The sequence below is a fragment of the Anopheles marshallii genome, chromosome 2 (genome assembly GCF_943734725.1).
Source record: "Anopheles marshallii chromosome 2, idAnoMarsDA_429_01, whole genome shotgun sequence".
Taxonomy (NCBI): domain Eukaryota; kingdom Metazoa; phylum Arthropoda; class Insecta; order Diptera; family Culicidae; genus Anopheles; species Anopheles marshallii.
Genome location: NC_071326.1, coordinates 86133876 through 86148262, shown reverse-complemented (window position 1 = coordinate 86148262; position 14387 = coordinate 86133876). Strand labels below are relative to the sequence as shown.

The window sequence follows — 14387 nt, the reverse complement described above, 5'->3', positions numbered from 1 at the left end:
ACGATGCCTATCAGTTGGCTGTCTTGCAAACAAAAGTGTTCGGTCCGTGCGCTCAAAGCGGTTTTATGCATAAGAGTCATTCGCTGTTTGTTCTTTGACATCGTCCACACACTATCCGGTGACTTCTTTGGCAGCACTTTGCAGGGCACTGTGCACCGTTCAGTAACGGGTAGGGCTGTTTATAATTTATGATTCGAGTCCGAACCCTTCAGTTAGCTGTGTTTAGTTTAAGCAAACACGGAACTGGGAACAGGTTGATAGCACATTTTCTCACAAAGAGGGATACTTTCTTGGTTTTTGTTTTAATTGAAATTTTTTTTTACATTGTGCAATATCGTGTTGGAAATAGAAACATTAGCAGCTGTATTACTCTTTTAATTAATTAAAGTTTGTTTTGTTTTATTTGCAGATAGTATCTCCAAAACACATTTCCGTGCAACCATCGACCCCACTTCGTACGGGGTGAAACAGGTGTGAATAGCGGCAGAAACGCACCCAGCGTTGAGGAATATTGCAAGTGCAACAGTGCAGCAGATTTGCTGGTAAAGGGCAGTAAAGCTGGATTACAAAATGCTGATGCAGGTGTCCCCGGATGCGGCCGATGCTGCACTGGCGTTGGTGCAATCGGGCGGCACTGGCACGACGACATCATCACAGAGCGCACAGAAAGACACGACTTGGACGAAGCTGTTCGTGGGTGGTTTGCCGTACCATACGACCGACAAGAGCCTGCGGGAGCACTTTAGCGTGTACGGCGATATAGAGGAGGCCGTTGTGATAACCGACCGCACGACGAACAAAAGTCGGGGCTATGGATTCGTAAGTGTTGGAGCACGTTGGAAGGTGTGCATCTTTTTTTCCCCCGCCCCGTACTAACACACGATTCCGTCTTCTCAATCAGGTGATTATGGGCGATAGACTGAGTGCCGAGCGTGCCTGCAAGGAACCGAACCCGATCATCGATGGCAGGAAAGCGAACGTGAATCTCGCGATACTGGGCGCCAAACCGCGGGGAAATGCATCACAAGGTGAGCACGTGTGTCCATTAGGAAAATGAATTGTTTGTGGTGTTGTCGCTCGGCGTTAGTTAGTCCCGCCATCTGGGACCATCTGCTAGAGCGCAGTACTCATGCACTTCTTACCCGGATTAAATCACTGGAGGCAGGATGGATGGCTTCTAAGGCAGATGGCTGTAAATAAGGTGCAACAAGAGTTAACGCTTGACGCAATTTGGCACCGATTGTCTAGACGTAGACCATCGTAGATGATATGGCGCGCAAGGTGGTGGGTCTAAAGTTTTGCCTACAACTTAAAATCAAGTTGGTTGTTCTGAGCTTGGTTGCTTGTCTTTTTTTTTCTAGCCGACTTCATGTTTAAGTCCGCGTCAGACCCTGAAGAAGGATTATTACCCTTCGATGGGCGCGATGAAAAGCAACACTACAGCGCGGATGTCAATCTTCGCCCTTAACTCTACTGTTGTACAGCACGCCGCAGCATTAAAAAAAACTCACCGGCCTTTTGCGCGTTCTATTAGACGGAACCGTTGAAAGCGTAGTTCGTTTATTTTTCGCTGGTTTGACGGCCCCGGCAATTCCATTTTTTGTCTGCTTCTCCACAGTCTGTTAGTCCCTCGGCTCTTCCCGCCTGTGCCGGATACTGTCAGCTGTCAGGTGAAGTTTCGTGAAGCTCGGACGGGAAATCGGCCGTCGGGTTGAGTAAAGCGCAACCGATGACAGAAGTCATTGCAAACGAGCGTACCAACAGCGAGTAAACAAATCATTAAAGTAAATCAATTTTTTCCACATTTCTGCCTTGCTTTGTGTCGAGGTCAGGCAAGACAGTGCACGCTTGGGGATTTTTGTTGTTGTTGATAGTCGCCACCGCTGGTTTCGACCGCGTTAGTGTGAAACAGGGTTCATTCGGTGGTTGTTTTTTTTCTGTTTCTCGTAGGTTGTAGTTCTGCACATTGCACCTCCGTTTCGGGCACTCAATGTTGATGTTGCTACGTAAACGGTGACGTGTAAAACTGATGTGCCGCACGGTGGATAAGCTTTGTGGTATTGATTAGTGCAGAAGCGGTGGATTCATTAGGCAATCCACGTGCTCCAACCGTTGCTGGAGCGATTGGTATGGCAATGCAATTTTAATGAATAGGATTTAACTGTGTTTTGCACAACACTTTAACACCGCTCCTTTACAACCGGCTTGAATGATTGGTATGTTGATTATATTGTTTGGAACTTTATTCCCGTTGATGTTATATCTGTTGATTTCACCTCAAAGTGTCTCGTTCGGTTAAGTTTTACGATTGGTTTCGTCCTTGCGCTACTAACCAATCGCTACCGTGTACCGTTTGTTGGCGTGCCTTTATTGGTTTTATGATTGTTTTTCTGTTGTTCCTTCTTATTCCAGGATTTCCGTTCGCCACGACAGGACTGCGGACGGCTGGCTATCCAGTGATACCGGGACAGTACGGGTAAGTGCGTTTGCTGGAAGTGCATCTGTGTTCTTCTACCCCTTACCCTACTCCTCTCTACTCCCCATACTTTCGTCACTTTCCTCGTGTATTCGTCCTCGACAAATGCCGTGTTTCTACTCTTTCTTTCTCTCTTCATTTTTCTCTGTGTAATGCCAAATCTGTCCGCCAAATGGCATCATCAGCAATGTAATGTGATGGGGTGGGTGGGATTTTAATGTTAGGTTCGATTGGGGTAGGTTAGCGTAAGGTGGAACTTTTGAAATGAAACGAATTGTCCTGCATAACATAAGGACAATCGAAAAGATTTTTTTTATTATGTAGCGAAAAGCGAAACCAAGTAACTTCATTGATACACCGTATGGCTTAAGTAGAAACGAAATAAGGTCCGTTAAAAGTCTTATAAATAAATTATTTGATGGAAAGAGTTAAGTTTTAGCATAACTATGTAAGAAAAATAATGTCTTGTTTTTGTTTAAAAAAATCCATAGTTGTGGAACAATAGTAGTACATATAACTAATTAATTCAAATTAGTGAAACGGAAGTTAACACTTGATGTCAATTATGAAAATAGTTTGGCCGACAGTTTCGTACAATATATAGCTTTAATGGAGACGCCTGGTGTCCCATTAGTGTGCGAAGAGTAATATAATTTGAAATTAATGTTTGCAAAACGGCAGACGTTCAACCGTACTGCACCTTCACGTGCCGTAGACTGTTTTGTTTAGTGCATACTCTGTTACGCGACCGAACGGTACCGGTGATCGTTCCTCGCAATCATTTCCTCCCGTACGCTACTGGGCGCTACATACACACACACGTTACGGCGAGACGTTATCCTAAAAATAGGCACATAGTTTTCCAAACTTTTCCTCTACATCGCACTCGCTCTTGCTTACGCATTAGTCGCGTTGGGCGGTGATATAGTCTTGCCCATTCCCATGGCAGTGTGACTGCCATAAGTGGGGGGGAAAAACAGCCAACGGAACCTGAGGGAAAATTCTCACAACCGTCGGTGCAACTGTCGTCGATTGGACGGGAATAAATTTCCTCTGCGGGGAAAATCAGTTTGAACACCGTCCGAGCGGGCCCGTTAATTAAGCTCCCGTTCCTTGTCACTGGTTGGGCGCATATGTCACCCGGTCGCCGGGATATAGTGTCGTTGCCTCCGCCGGAGTTAGACTCTCTGGCAGGGTAGACCACGGTTCCTCGCGCTGTGCTGTCTTGGCGATAGTTTTGTTTTTATTTTGTTCTACCACACGGCAAAAAAGATTGATTGCGGTTTTTATTTAGAAATCTTCCCATCGCACACACTCACTGTGACTGTGGTCGACGACTGTGACTGGTGAACTTTTAAAGTTCTTGCTAGCGTTACGTCAAGCCACGAGGTAGCACTTATTTGGAAGTGGAGTCTTATATTATATTAAATAAAGCAACACAAACACTGTTTGCGTCTCAGTGCAAATGACTGTTGGGGAGTTTTTTTTGGTTCAGAAGCTATTATTCTTTGCCTTGTAGGATCGATCGTATCGGGGTTTTTTTTTATTTATGTGATGTTGCAAAACACCGGGAACACGTTTACATACGGTTGTACGATACTTATATGCTGTGTTTCATCTGTTTCATTTCTTCTCCTCTTCTCTCTACCATCCATTTTCATCCCGTGTTTGTTTGCAGCCCGTGTCGTGCGGCAGGTTAAGAAAAGCTACCCCATTCCCGGTCGCGCCCCTTCGCGCTTCGTGGCGCCAATTGCTTCGTACCCGTACGTGTCCAGTGTCCGGGGTCAGTCGAGGGTCGGTCGCCCAGTGCGTTCATGTAATTTCTAAAAGCGATCTGAAGCGAGAGAGTGGTTTTTGCGTGGGCAGATTTTTGCAGTTTTCTTTGTGTTCTTTCTGTGTTTTGTTGTGTTTTTAGTTGTTTCATTTTGGTTTTCGTTCGTTTTTGCGTTTTATTTTACGTTTTCTTATGTTATTTTTTTCTGAACTCCCTTTTCTTCACGTATGTGTTTTCTTACTTTGCATACAGTTTTCCGTTTTCGGTTCGCTATCCTTTTTTTCTCATATTCGTTATGAAGTGTTATAGAGTCTCCTACATACCATTCCAGTTATTTGCGTTTTTTTTTGGTTTGATTCTATCGAGTGCAGTGATTTGGTTTATTTTGTTTGGTTGTATATTTTAGATTTGTGGTTTTGTGAGTTTTAGACTTTTTCCATTTATTTTTGTTCACTTTTATTTACTACTTTGCCGTGGAGTCTTATTGATATGATGTTTTTTTTTTTAGATTTTTCCCAATGAGTGAGACGGGTTGTTTTCCATTTTCTATCTTTTCCACAAACGCACGCATACACACACACACACCTTCACGTGTTTTATTTTTTATTTTTTGCATTTGAACTGTGCACTTTCTATACCTTCGGCGTAGAACTACTACGGGGAAGCTTGTCCGTTTGTGTGTGTGTGTGTGCGTGAATTTGTTTGTGTTATTCGTTTTTCTTCTATCGCTAGATATTCATGAGTTTGCATTGCGATAGTTTTGTTTTATTTTGCGTCGTTTTTAAATCGAAACCACTCCCTGCTCTAACTCCGTTTTTCTCCAAACAACAATCAGGTTAGCTCGGTGGTACGTGTTGCATTCGAAACGTCATGTTACCTGTAACGCGTCCACCCCCACCGACACCACCCACAGGGGGTGAGAGGGGTGGTGGTGGGTGGAAATATGTGCGCTTTCGATGAACAATTCATGTGCTTCGTCACATTGCCTCCGAACAACCCCCTTTTCGGCCCCGCACACATACACAAAGCGCCACACATTGTGAACTTCGTGGCGCGTATGTCAACGCCATCGTCGTGGTCGCCGTCGCCGTCGTGATTTATTCTACACGCGCTACTACTCGATGTGAGGTGAGAAGTGCGTTCGTGTGCGTGCGTGTGTGTGGCAAATCGATTTGGTTTTGTTCTTTTTTTTTTAAATTGTTGTTGCTCTTTTAGTGTGAGCGTGTGTGTGTGTGTGTGTGTCCGTTTGCGCGGGTGTCCCCAACGTGAGCGTGTGGGTGTGCGTTTGGTTGGTGTGGTGTGTGTGTGTGTATTTTCTTTGTGGTTGTGTCAGTGTGTTTCTCATTTTGTTTTCCATTTTTCACCGTGTCCTCCCGGTTGCTCCACACGGTGCCGTGATGATGTGCCGTTGGGTTTCTGTTTGAAGTTGTATCTAGTTCAAAGCGGGTTGTAATACAAGCCAGTAGAAACCTGCAACAACAAATAAAAACAAGGAAAACGAAGCAACAGATCGTCAAATAAAATGGCCATGATTCACATTTCACCTCGCTCGTGGGCCATGGTCTATTTAACGCGCGTTGACCATCGGGAACCGGGCCTGATGTGACGTTCGTCCGTTATTTGTGTGATCGGGTGAACTTTTCCGGATGTGTGTGTATGTTGCCGTTGAGCGGCAAACTCCCGTACGCGCTTTATCGCGTGCCATGCCACGCGGAACTAAAATTATTTTGATTGCGGTAAAATAAAATTTTGGGCTGCTCGTTTGCTTTTCATTGCAATTGCTTTCCCTCAACTTGTTGTCCACTCCACCGGCATCGCCCCACCCCCCACCCCTCTGTACCAGTCGTACACGTGTGGCAAGCGTTACAAGCCGGCGGTCGGAATATGTTTGCATTTTGATGAGATCAGGCATGATCATTTGTTGCTCTCGTTCGCTGGTGTGGTGAAATATAGTATTTCAACCTTTTGCTTTCCACCCAAATGTTAACGGCACGTTGTGTGTTGCGTATGCAATTCGGATTGTGCATCGCGAGAGAGGTTCCAGCAGCAGTGTGAAATTGACTTTCACAAATTAGTTTTATCTTGATGACTGAGAAATGGTCTGTTTCGTGTGTTGTTCTGCATAAAATGAAATAGAAGACAAAACAAATACTAGCTTTATATAATGTTCCACCGGTAGAAAATATGTATACATTTACATTTGATGAAAAATTTAAACAATCTATGTGCATTATCGTGCGCTGTTGTTTTAACCGTTATGGCCCTCAAGGTGGCGAAAGTGTCCCGCGGTTGATGGCAAAAAATTCCTTCTATTTCCAAAACTTTAATCACGCTCTTACGCTCGAATCTATAAATTATCTTCTTCAAGGTGCAACTACTACCCAAACTCTCCCCGTTCGGCTGAGAAGCGATCTGCTGCTGCGTGCATTTCTCGGCAGCTGCCCTCTAATCGCTGGTGCCGATGGGTTTAAGATTAACTGCAAACACGCACGAATGTGAGGATATTTTGTTTCATCCCCCTCCTGGAATACCACGAGTAATCGTCCGCTCCATCCATTTGGTGTGTCGCTTTTCCTTTGGCGGTGGCATAGAGCGCTTGTTTTGCGTTTGTTCGTTTCGTTAAATGTTGTTTTCCTATATTTTGTCGTTCGTGTGACATTTCGATACCTTTAGCTAGAGCTTAGAGTGTTTGTGGCGTTGTTCCTATTTAACTCGGTCAGTTTCAACTGCTAAGAATGCTAATACAAACAGTCGGCGAAAAAACAAAACGGAGCGACGACGCAAAGAATTGTGTTTGCGTCATCGTTTAAAGGATTGGTTTCATTAACCGAGCGAAATCCCTTCAATAAATAGCGTAAATAACTTTACTCTATGGAGGTGAAAGTAAAACAAAAAAACAAAACGAAACAAAAAAGCAAACGGCACGGAAAGGTGTGGTGTACTAGTTTACTGCCTTTTGCACAAAAGGCAAATTTGCGACATTTTGAATGACGTTTGACAATTTTCGTTGCTTTTGTGCCTCGATGTTTAGCGGTGCTCTGCCACAATGTCAGTTTTCTTTTTTGGGTTTTTTTTGCCACATTCACGAGTGTGTTTTGCTGTTGTTTTTGTGGTGTTTTCTTAGTCATATGCTTTTGGTTTGATGGAGTACATCAGCGATTGAAGTGCGATTGTGTTGTGCATTGTTGTGTGTTTTGTTGTTTGAGAGCTAAATACGTTTCATCTTTCGGGTTTGTTTGGCGTGATGGAGTGAATAAAATTAGAAAAACGGTTAAACATTATTTACTGCAATTTAACAAATACAAAAAGGGAAGTACAAAACTAACAGAACATGAATATAATTTATAGAAAATGTACCGATAATTTGTGATCATATGATAGGAATATTTAACAATTGTTTTGATTGTTTGGGAAGATTTTCTTAAGCTACTACTACTAAGGCTACTTTTTTATTTAACTTAACTAGATAGACGAAGAAAATATGATACAATTCTAGTGTCACTTCATGCCATCAACCAAGCCGTGATATATCCACTTGAAACATTTTCCTCCAACTGTGAAACCCGATCGCACCACCCCTTTTCGCTATTTTCGGTCCATATTACGATGGCAGTTTCAGTTATTTGTGTGTTTATTTTAAGCGGAAACAAGTTCAAACAATATAAACCACATCATGTAACGATCATCTTTCTTCGGTCGGCGTTTGCTTTTAAGCGAAATCTTGCAAAAGGATTGTTAAAGAACAATCGCGACACGAAACACCTCTTCTAATTTCTTTCGTGAGCATGTAGTATTACTCAACCGTGCTCTTGACGACAAAGGCGAACGGAAAAACGGTGCCGTTCTATCAACGGCATGGATCCGTCGGGGTGTCCCTCTGTCCACATTCCCAAACCAGCTGACGTCAATCAGCGCCAGCGGTGAACGGAAGTGACGGCCCGTCTGTTCGGTTTCGTGCCGAAAGAAACGTGATTTTTACCACCGATCATCCGCGGTCCACTTAGGCACAGAGAGGGAACTCGCATCGAGTGGGACGCTACTTTGCCTGCAGGGTTTGCGAATGCGCAACCATGCGAAAAAGGACATGCAGCAGATGGAGAAACAAAAAAAAACAGAATTGAAATGGATAGAAAACACTTGACACAATCATCGATAGGGTGATAAAACTTGAAACGGTGTAAGTATCGAGACTGTGGATGTCATGTAATGACCACCCACTATTCCCCTTCGGTACTCGGGGGTATATTTATAGTTCGTAAGGTTGCTAAGGGACAGGCTTTATCTACGATCTGTACAAGCTTTCATCATCGCATCGAAAGTGACAATAAAGGCTTCGCAACATTGGATTGCAAGTGTCAGTGATATATGTATATGTTTGATGGGGTTGACTCATCGGTCGTCATCAAAAGGACATTTCGAAAGCAGAAATGAAATGGTTTTGAAAATGGAAACACAACACAAAAAAAAAACGAACTAGAGCAAATCGCCCGAAATAGTGTATCTTAGTGGATATCGCTGAGTGTCATGCACGGGGCACGGGCACGGGTACATTAATGGAAGTATTAATCAATTTTCTGTATATGTTACCGCGCATCGGTAATAGTTGCCAACGGTAACGCAACAGAGACACCGTCGCAATACACCGATTACGCCCGGTGTTGAAGCGATTTTTATCGAATTAACGTAATTGCAGCATTTATTTCGATTTACGTAATTGGTTCGCGCGCTTCAGTGTGGAAAATGTGTCCGGCCAGCCGGATGGATGCCAAGACGCATTGAGGGAGAGGAAGTGGGGGGAGGGAGAGGGGGTTTGCGCACTCATTTCCCGCACCAAACCTCCCCTCTCGCCGCGCGGATAGTGTAGGTAGTGTGCAGCAATTAGGGAAAAGGCGCAGAAGATATACATGCGGTTGGAAAATTCAAATGTCAATCGTCACTAGCCGGTTGACCGGTAAAGGGAAGTTGGCAAAAGAAAACGGAAAATGGGGGAAAATGTGCGCAGCACCGGTACTGATGGCAAACTCTTCATCGTCAACAAGTCTTGAGCGACACACACAGAGGCGCATGAGATGTCTTCGTTGATTTTGGGACAAACACATCGCACCCAGGCAGCACAGTCGGGGAGAGGTGGGGGAGAGGAGTACAGAGGGGCAGGGAGACACGATCGGGGGGTCGTAACGTTGTCTTGCCAAAGCGGGGCGCAGTTTTGAGCAGAGTTTTCTAAAAATACAAATAAATATGGCTCTCGGGTCTTGGCGCACACGAGCCACCCAACATCCCCCCCCCCATCCTATACCATCCCCATCGCACCGTGCCCAACAACAACAACAACAACACGTTCATGATTGCGAAGATGTTCCGGCAAACCGAACGATTGCTGAGTCGGAGGTTCGAAGTCGCAAAGACTTTTAGAGTTGCAACCATCCGTCAGCGATGAAGCGAAGTGTGTATATTTTCAGTGCACGATCGTACGCGGGACCGTTTGCCAGCGGGACATTCTAGCGGTGCAGAAGTACAAAGAGCGAAGCAGGCTGACGGGATATTTATAGAAATGTCCCATACGAGCGGTCCGGAATGTCCGCGGTTGCAGCTAAAGCGTGACAGGCGCGAGCCGATCGCAGGGTCGTGTGAAGATCTCGCAGCCCATCACACTACACCTTCGGATGGGAAGGTAGATGATCGCAGCGAAGAATGATTCTATTTGCTGCATGTGCAACGTATCATCAACCGAATATATGTATGAACACACTGTAGAATGTAATGATGAATTAATGTGACGTGTTGCGTTCGATTGTGTACAGTAAAGAATGCTTCACCATTAAATATCCATCACCGGCAGCAGATTACTATCGTACGATATGGCACCGGACACGATATATAGGGGTCATCAAATGGATTCGATAAACCTTTGTGTAATAATGGTGGTCATCCTTTGTTTGCCGCCTGTTTGAAGGCCGCCGTTGTACTGCAGTAAATAACAGCGACAAATTAAATCCGTGTAAATGGGTCCAACCAAATCGAGCACATTCCTGAGTCGCTGAGTGGAGTAAACTTTTGTGACCGGTGAATTTCGTACGGTTGATTCACTTGGCTTAAATGAGCAGTTCAACAAAGAAACTTGAAGCCGTGTCTTTTCAATGTGACGAAAAAATCGAATGGTTTCGAATGGTCAAATATTGTTCTCGGATGTAGGCAGATCCTTAACCACGCAATTCGCCGAAGATTCGTCGTATTCCGACGTAACTTTAGCGTATTCGATTCGGTTTGATATGTAGATTATACTTTAGATGATTTTTTAAAGATACTTTTGGTTCAAGTTAGGGTCGTGCCTATTGTATCTTTTGAGGAAAGTCATATGAATCTTGAGTGAGTAGTCTGGAAAATAAGGATTCGACTCTCAAAAGATTAATGAATCCTCAAAGATCTATGAATCTTCAAAGATTGAAGAATCCTCAGAGATTAATTAGTTCTGAAATAATCGTGAATTTTTAATGATTAATTTATTCTTAATGGTTCCTGAATCCTTAACGATGGATTAAGGAATCTCTGATGATGCATCTTTGGAGTAGAAATCCAGAAACATTCTTCCAGTTCAAAGATTCATTAAGATTGATCCAACATTAGATGTTATAAACCGAATAGTGGATATAAATATTGCTCTTCATTTTTTAACCAAATTGTCTTTGATGTTTGGCAGTTGATGAAAACACGGAAATGAATTTTGAACTCTAAGCTATCGTATTTTAAAATCTGCCTTTGTCAGATGCCGTGTTTCTCGGACACTATTTGTGTATTTGTTTTTACAGTCGGTGTGCATAAATTTAGAATTCATTATGCATCCACTGCGTGCTGGCTGCCTTTACTGAAGGGTATTTAATTATTAAACTGTTTGCAACCGGTCACCGCCATCATCGTAACGCACGACTTGCGTTCTGTTTTGCGGTTTAGTTGACAGTTAATCAGTATGTCGTTGAACACCTTCAATCTTTTTTTTTTGTTCCTTCATGCAATAGCAGACCAAATTCAATCGACCAGGTTGAAATTCGTTTAATGTGCCAGGAAAAGTTCGTGGTTCCCCTTTTGCGATGATTAATATGATGCATTCCGCAGTTAATTTCGGCGCGTTTCAGCACGTTTGTGCCAAGCTCGTGCGATGGACGACAAGATGGCCGTCACACACACACACACACACTCACGGATCTCGCGTACGATCGGTTCGCGATCGCATTTTCCCGTGTTATGCGCCGATGGTTGGCTGTAATTTTGTGAGCACCGTGTAACACTCACAACGATCCGCGATCATATCGGGAACATCACAATAATGGGTGGGCGGATAGAGTGACGTTCTAAAATGGCGCCCGGGGTGGCGATGGGGCGTGCGGATGGTTGTTTTATGGACTTTATTTAATCTTCGTTCAAGCGAAACGAGGTGGGGGGAGAATGTGAGCGTTTTTAGTGTTTTGCTCGCCGGTGCCCTCAAATGTGAAGGCGGTCCTATTTTTGAGACACACTTAAGCGCAAACTGTGTGTGTTTGTGCTGTCACTGGTTGGGTCCGATGTCTCGGTGTGCGCGATCAATAATTCTAACGAATGGTCACAGATGGTTGACGGATAAACTTGTCATGTTCCCTTAGAGCCTCGTAGAGAATAGTGTGCGTGTGTAAGTGTGTGTGTGTGTTTGTAGGATAGTGAATATTTGGTGTAGAGATATGTATGCCGCGGTTGCATACGAAGCAGGAAACGTGCCCTGACAACTGTCACAATGAGATGAGATGATGAAAAGTCACCCCACTGTTGGGGAATTCTATTCGAATTCTTCCTGAGAAGTGATGTAATATTTTATTCCCTTTCATATTTTCGACTCTTTGATCATCTTTGATGACCGAAAACACGGTTTTGTTGGTTCGATTCTTTGGGTTTTCATCAACTTTTGGTTGCTGTGTCTTTTATTTTCTGTCACACTGTTTTAATGTTCCTCTCTATTTTTATTTTCAACATCGAGTGAGTTTTGATTTGTCTCTGGTTGAATTTTGTTTCATATTTCTCCTACTTTTTTTCTCTCTTGAGCGTGCGGTATGCGTCGTTTGAGCGTTACGTTTGATGGGTTCTTGTTTTTGTTTTAGTTTTTCTTGCGTTGTTTTATGACTTTTTGATTTTTTATCTCTTTTTGACTTTGACTTGTTTGTTATTATTTTCTTTACACAATGTTTATTTTGTTCCTTACTTTATGATTTACTTTTCTCTATATTTACCTTTCGTTTTGAAAACTAATCAAGACGTGTTTTTTTTTCGTTGATGTTGCTGTTGTTTGGCGTTTGGCAAATATTGTGTTTGTTGATGTTGTTGTTGTTTAATTGTTGTTGCTGTTTTTAATGTTGTTTAATTGTTGTTGCTGTTGGTTGCAGTGTATGGTGCATTTGCAGCGCAATGGTTTGGGCGCGCGTACTAATAATTGATCTTTCTTACCATCTTCTCCTTTATGTCTCTTCCGATCGCTTGGCATCATCTTTGCTCTGTGGATGGCTGGGCGACACAGGGTGCCACCGTCCTACATTTATGGAACGCCGTATCTAGGCACGGCGGGTGGATCGACAGGTGCGGCCGCAACCGCATCCGGACTGGTACCGATCCCTGCCACTCAGTTGTCGCACGCAGCAGCCATTGCTGCCGCCACTAGTCAATTCTATGAATATCAGGTAAGTGAGAACTCGCTAACGAGTACTGTGCGTATGTGTGGATGTAATAATATTTCGATTTCTTGTGTTTTTCTTACTCGATATCTTCTATGTGGGACTGTAGAATGCGGTAGCAGCAGCCGCCGCCGCACCATATCCGGGACAGTACAGTACAGGATTCGATGCATATCCTTATGCGTCCGGCGCTTCAGGTATGTAATCCTTTGCGCCATTGTGCCGAGTGAGCAGTCAACATTAATGAACGTATGTGTTGTTTGTATCTTTCGCACTAATAGCTGCCGGTGCAGCGGCTGCCGCCGCCCAATACATGGCCGGTCCGTACACGTACGCCACGTTGCCGCAAGCGGGAGCTGCCGCCGCTGCAGCTGCCGCCGCGGCTGGTGCATTTCCCGGCCTATCGCCCTATCAGAATGCGACCGGTGCTTCGCTCCAGGAGGCTAGACTGCAATAATATTTACTACCACAAGCGCTGATGCTGTCGCTGTTCGACGGTGTCGGTGGCGTCAACGATAAGCGTGCGTAGGAAAGCTGAAGCCACGAGCAGCAGCATGCAGGTACTCACCCTTCATCTCATCTGCGGGCGGAAACGGAATTGCTGTGCGGGAGGTGGAAAAAGCGTAAGCGCATGATATTAGGCAGCCAAAACAAACAAACATACAAACAAAAGAATATAAAAAAGGAAACAGAAATGCAACCCCCATGCAGAAACAAAACATATTGGGAATTATTTTTAGTTAGCCGGGATAGTTTTTAAATCTACTTAGCTAACCCCTTAAGCATATGTGTACGGACATGCAAATAGTAGGCGATAAGCAATGCAAATGAAGAATCAGCTGATCAATCAATCAAATTAATTGCCCTCAATTAATGCTCCCACCATTCATCCTTTTCTAAGCAGAAGAAGAAAAACAAAACACAAGAGCGCATGTTATCGCAATTCGCACATATTTAAGCACATCTTTTTAACCCACTGTTACCGGTTGGGTTACGGATGGCTCTAAACACGTAAAGAGCAACAACAAAAAAAAAAAAACGAGTCGTACGAGCAATCGCACGAAACGATATCGCAAGCATACAAAGCAAGTAATGAAATTTACTCTATTTATTATACAACTAGTTTTAACGTACTGTAGAAAGCGAGGGACTCCTTCGAGAGAAGTCGCGCCGAAGCTAGGAGATAATAACCAATGAAGAAAGAGAGGTAGAGAGAAGAGGAGGATGAAAACACATTATTTACTTACATACTTAGGCGTTAAGCAATACATAGCGTTTGAAAACGACATGGGAGGAAAAAACACAGAAAAAGGCAGAATAAATATTTAGTATTCGATAAAAGCTCAATTTCTTGTTGTCCACGGTGGAATCTTGAGGAGCCAGGCAATAACTATGCAAAATAGTTTAACAAAACCACGATTGGGCAATGTTTAATACCGGAGCGGAA

The 14387-nt window shown here is 43.8% G+C and overlaps 1 protein-coding gene across 1 annotated transcript; it reads left to right on the top strand.

Annotated features, from left to right (window-relative positions):
• Positions 1-570: 570 nt before the first annotated feature.
• LOC128707669 (RNA-binding protein 24-B-like) lies at positions 571-13397 on the top strand. The gene is made up of 6 exons (XM_053802627.1): positions 571-819; positions 902-1028; positions 2413-2476; positions 12787-12946; positions 13050-13137; positions 13222-13397. The coding sequence occupies exons 1-6, from the start codon at positions 571-573 to the stop codon at positions 13395-13397; spliced, it is 864 nt and encodes a 287-aa protein (XP_053658602.1).
• Positions 13398-14387: the final 990 nt, after the last annotated feature.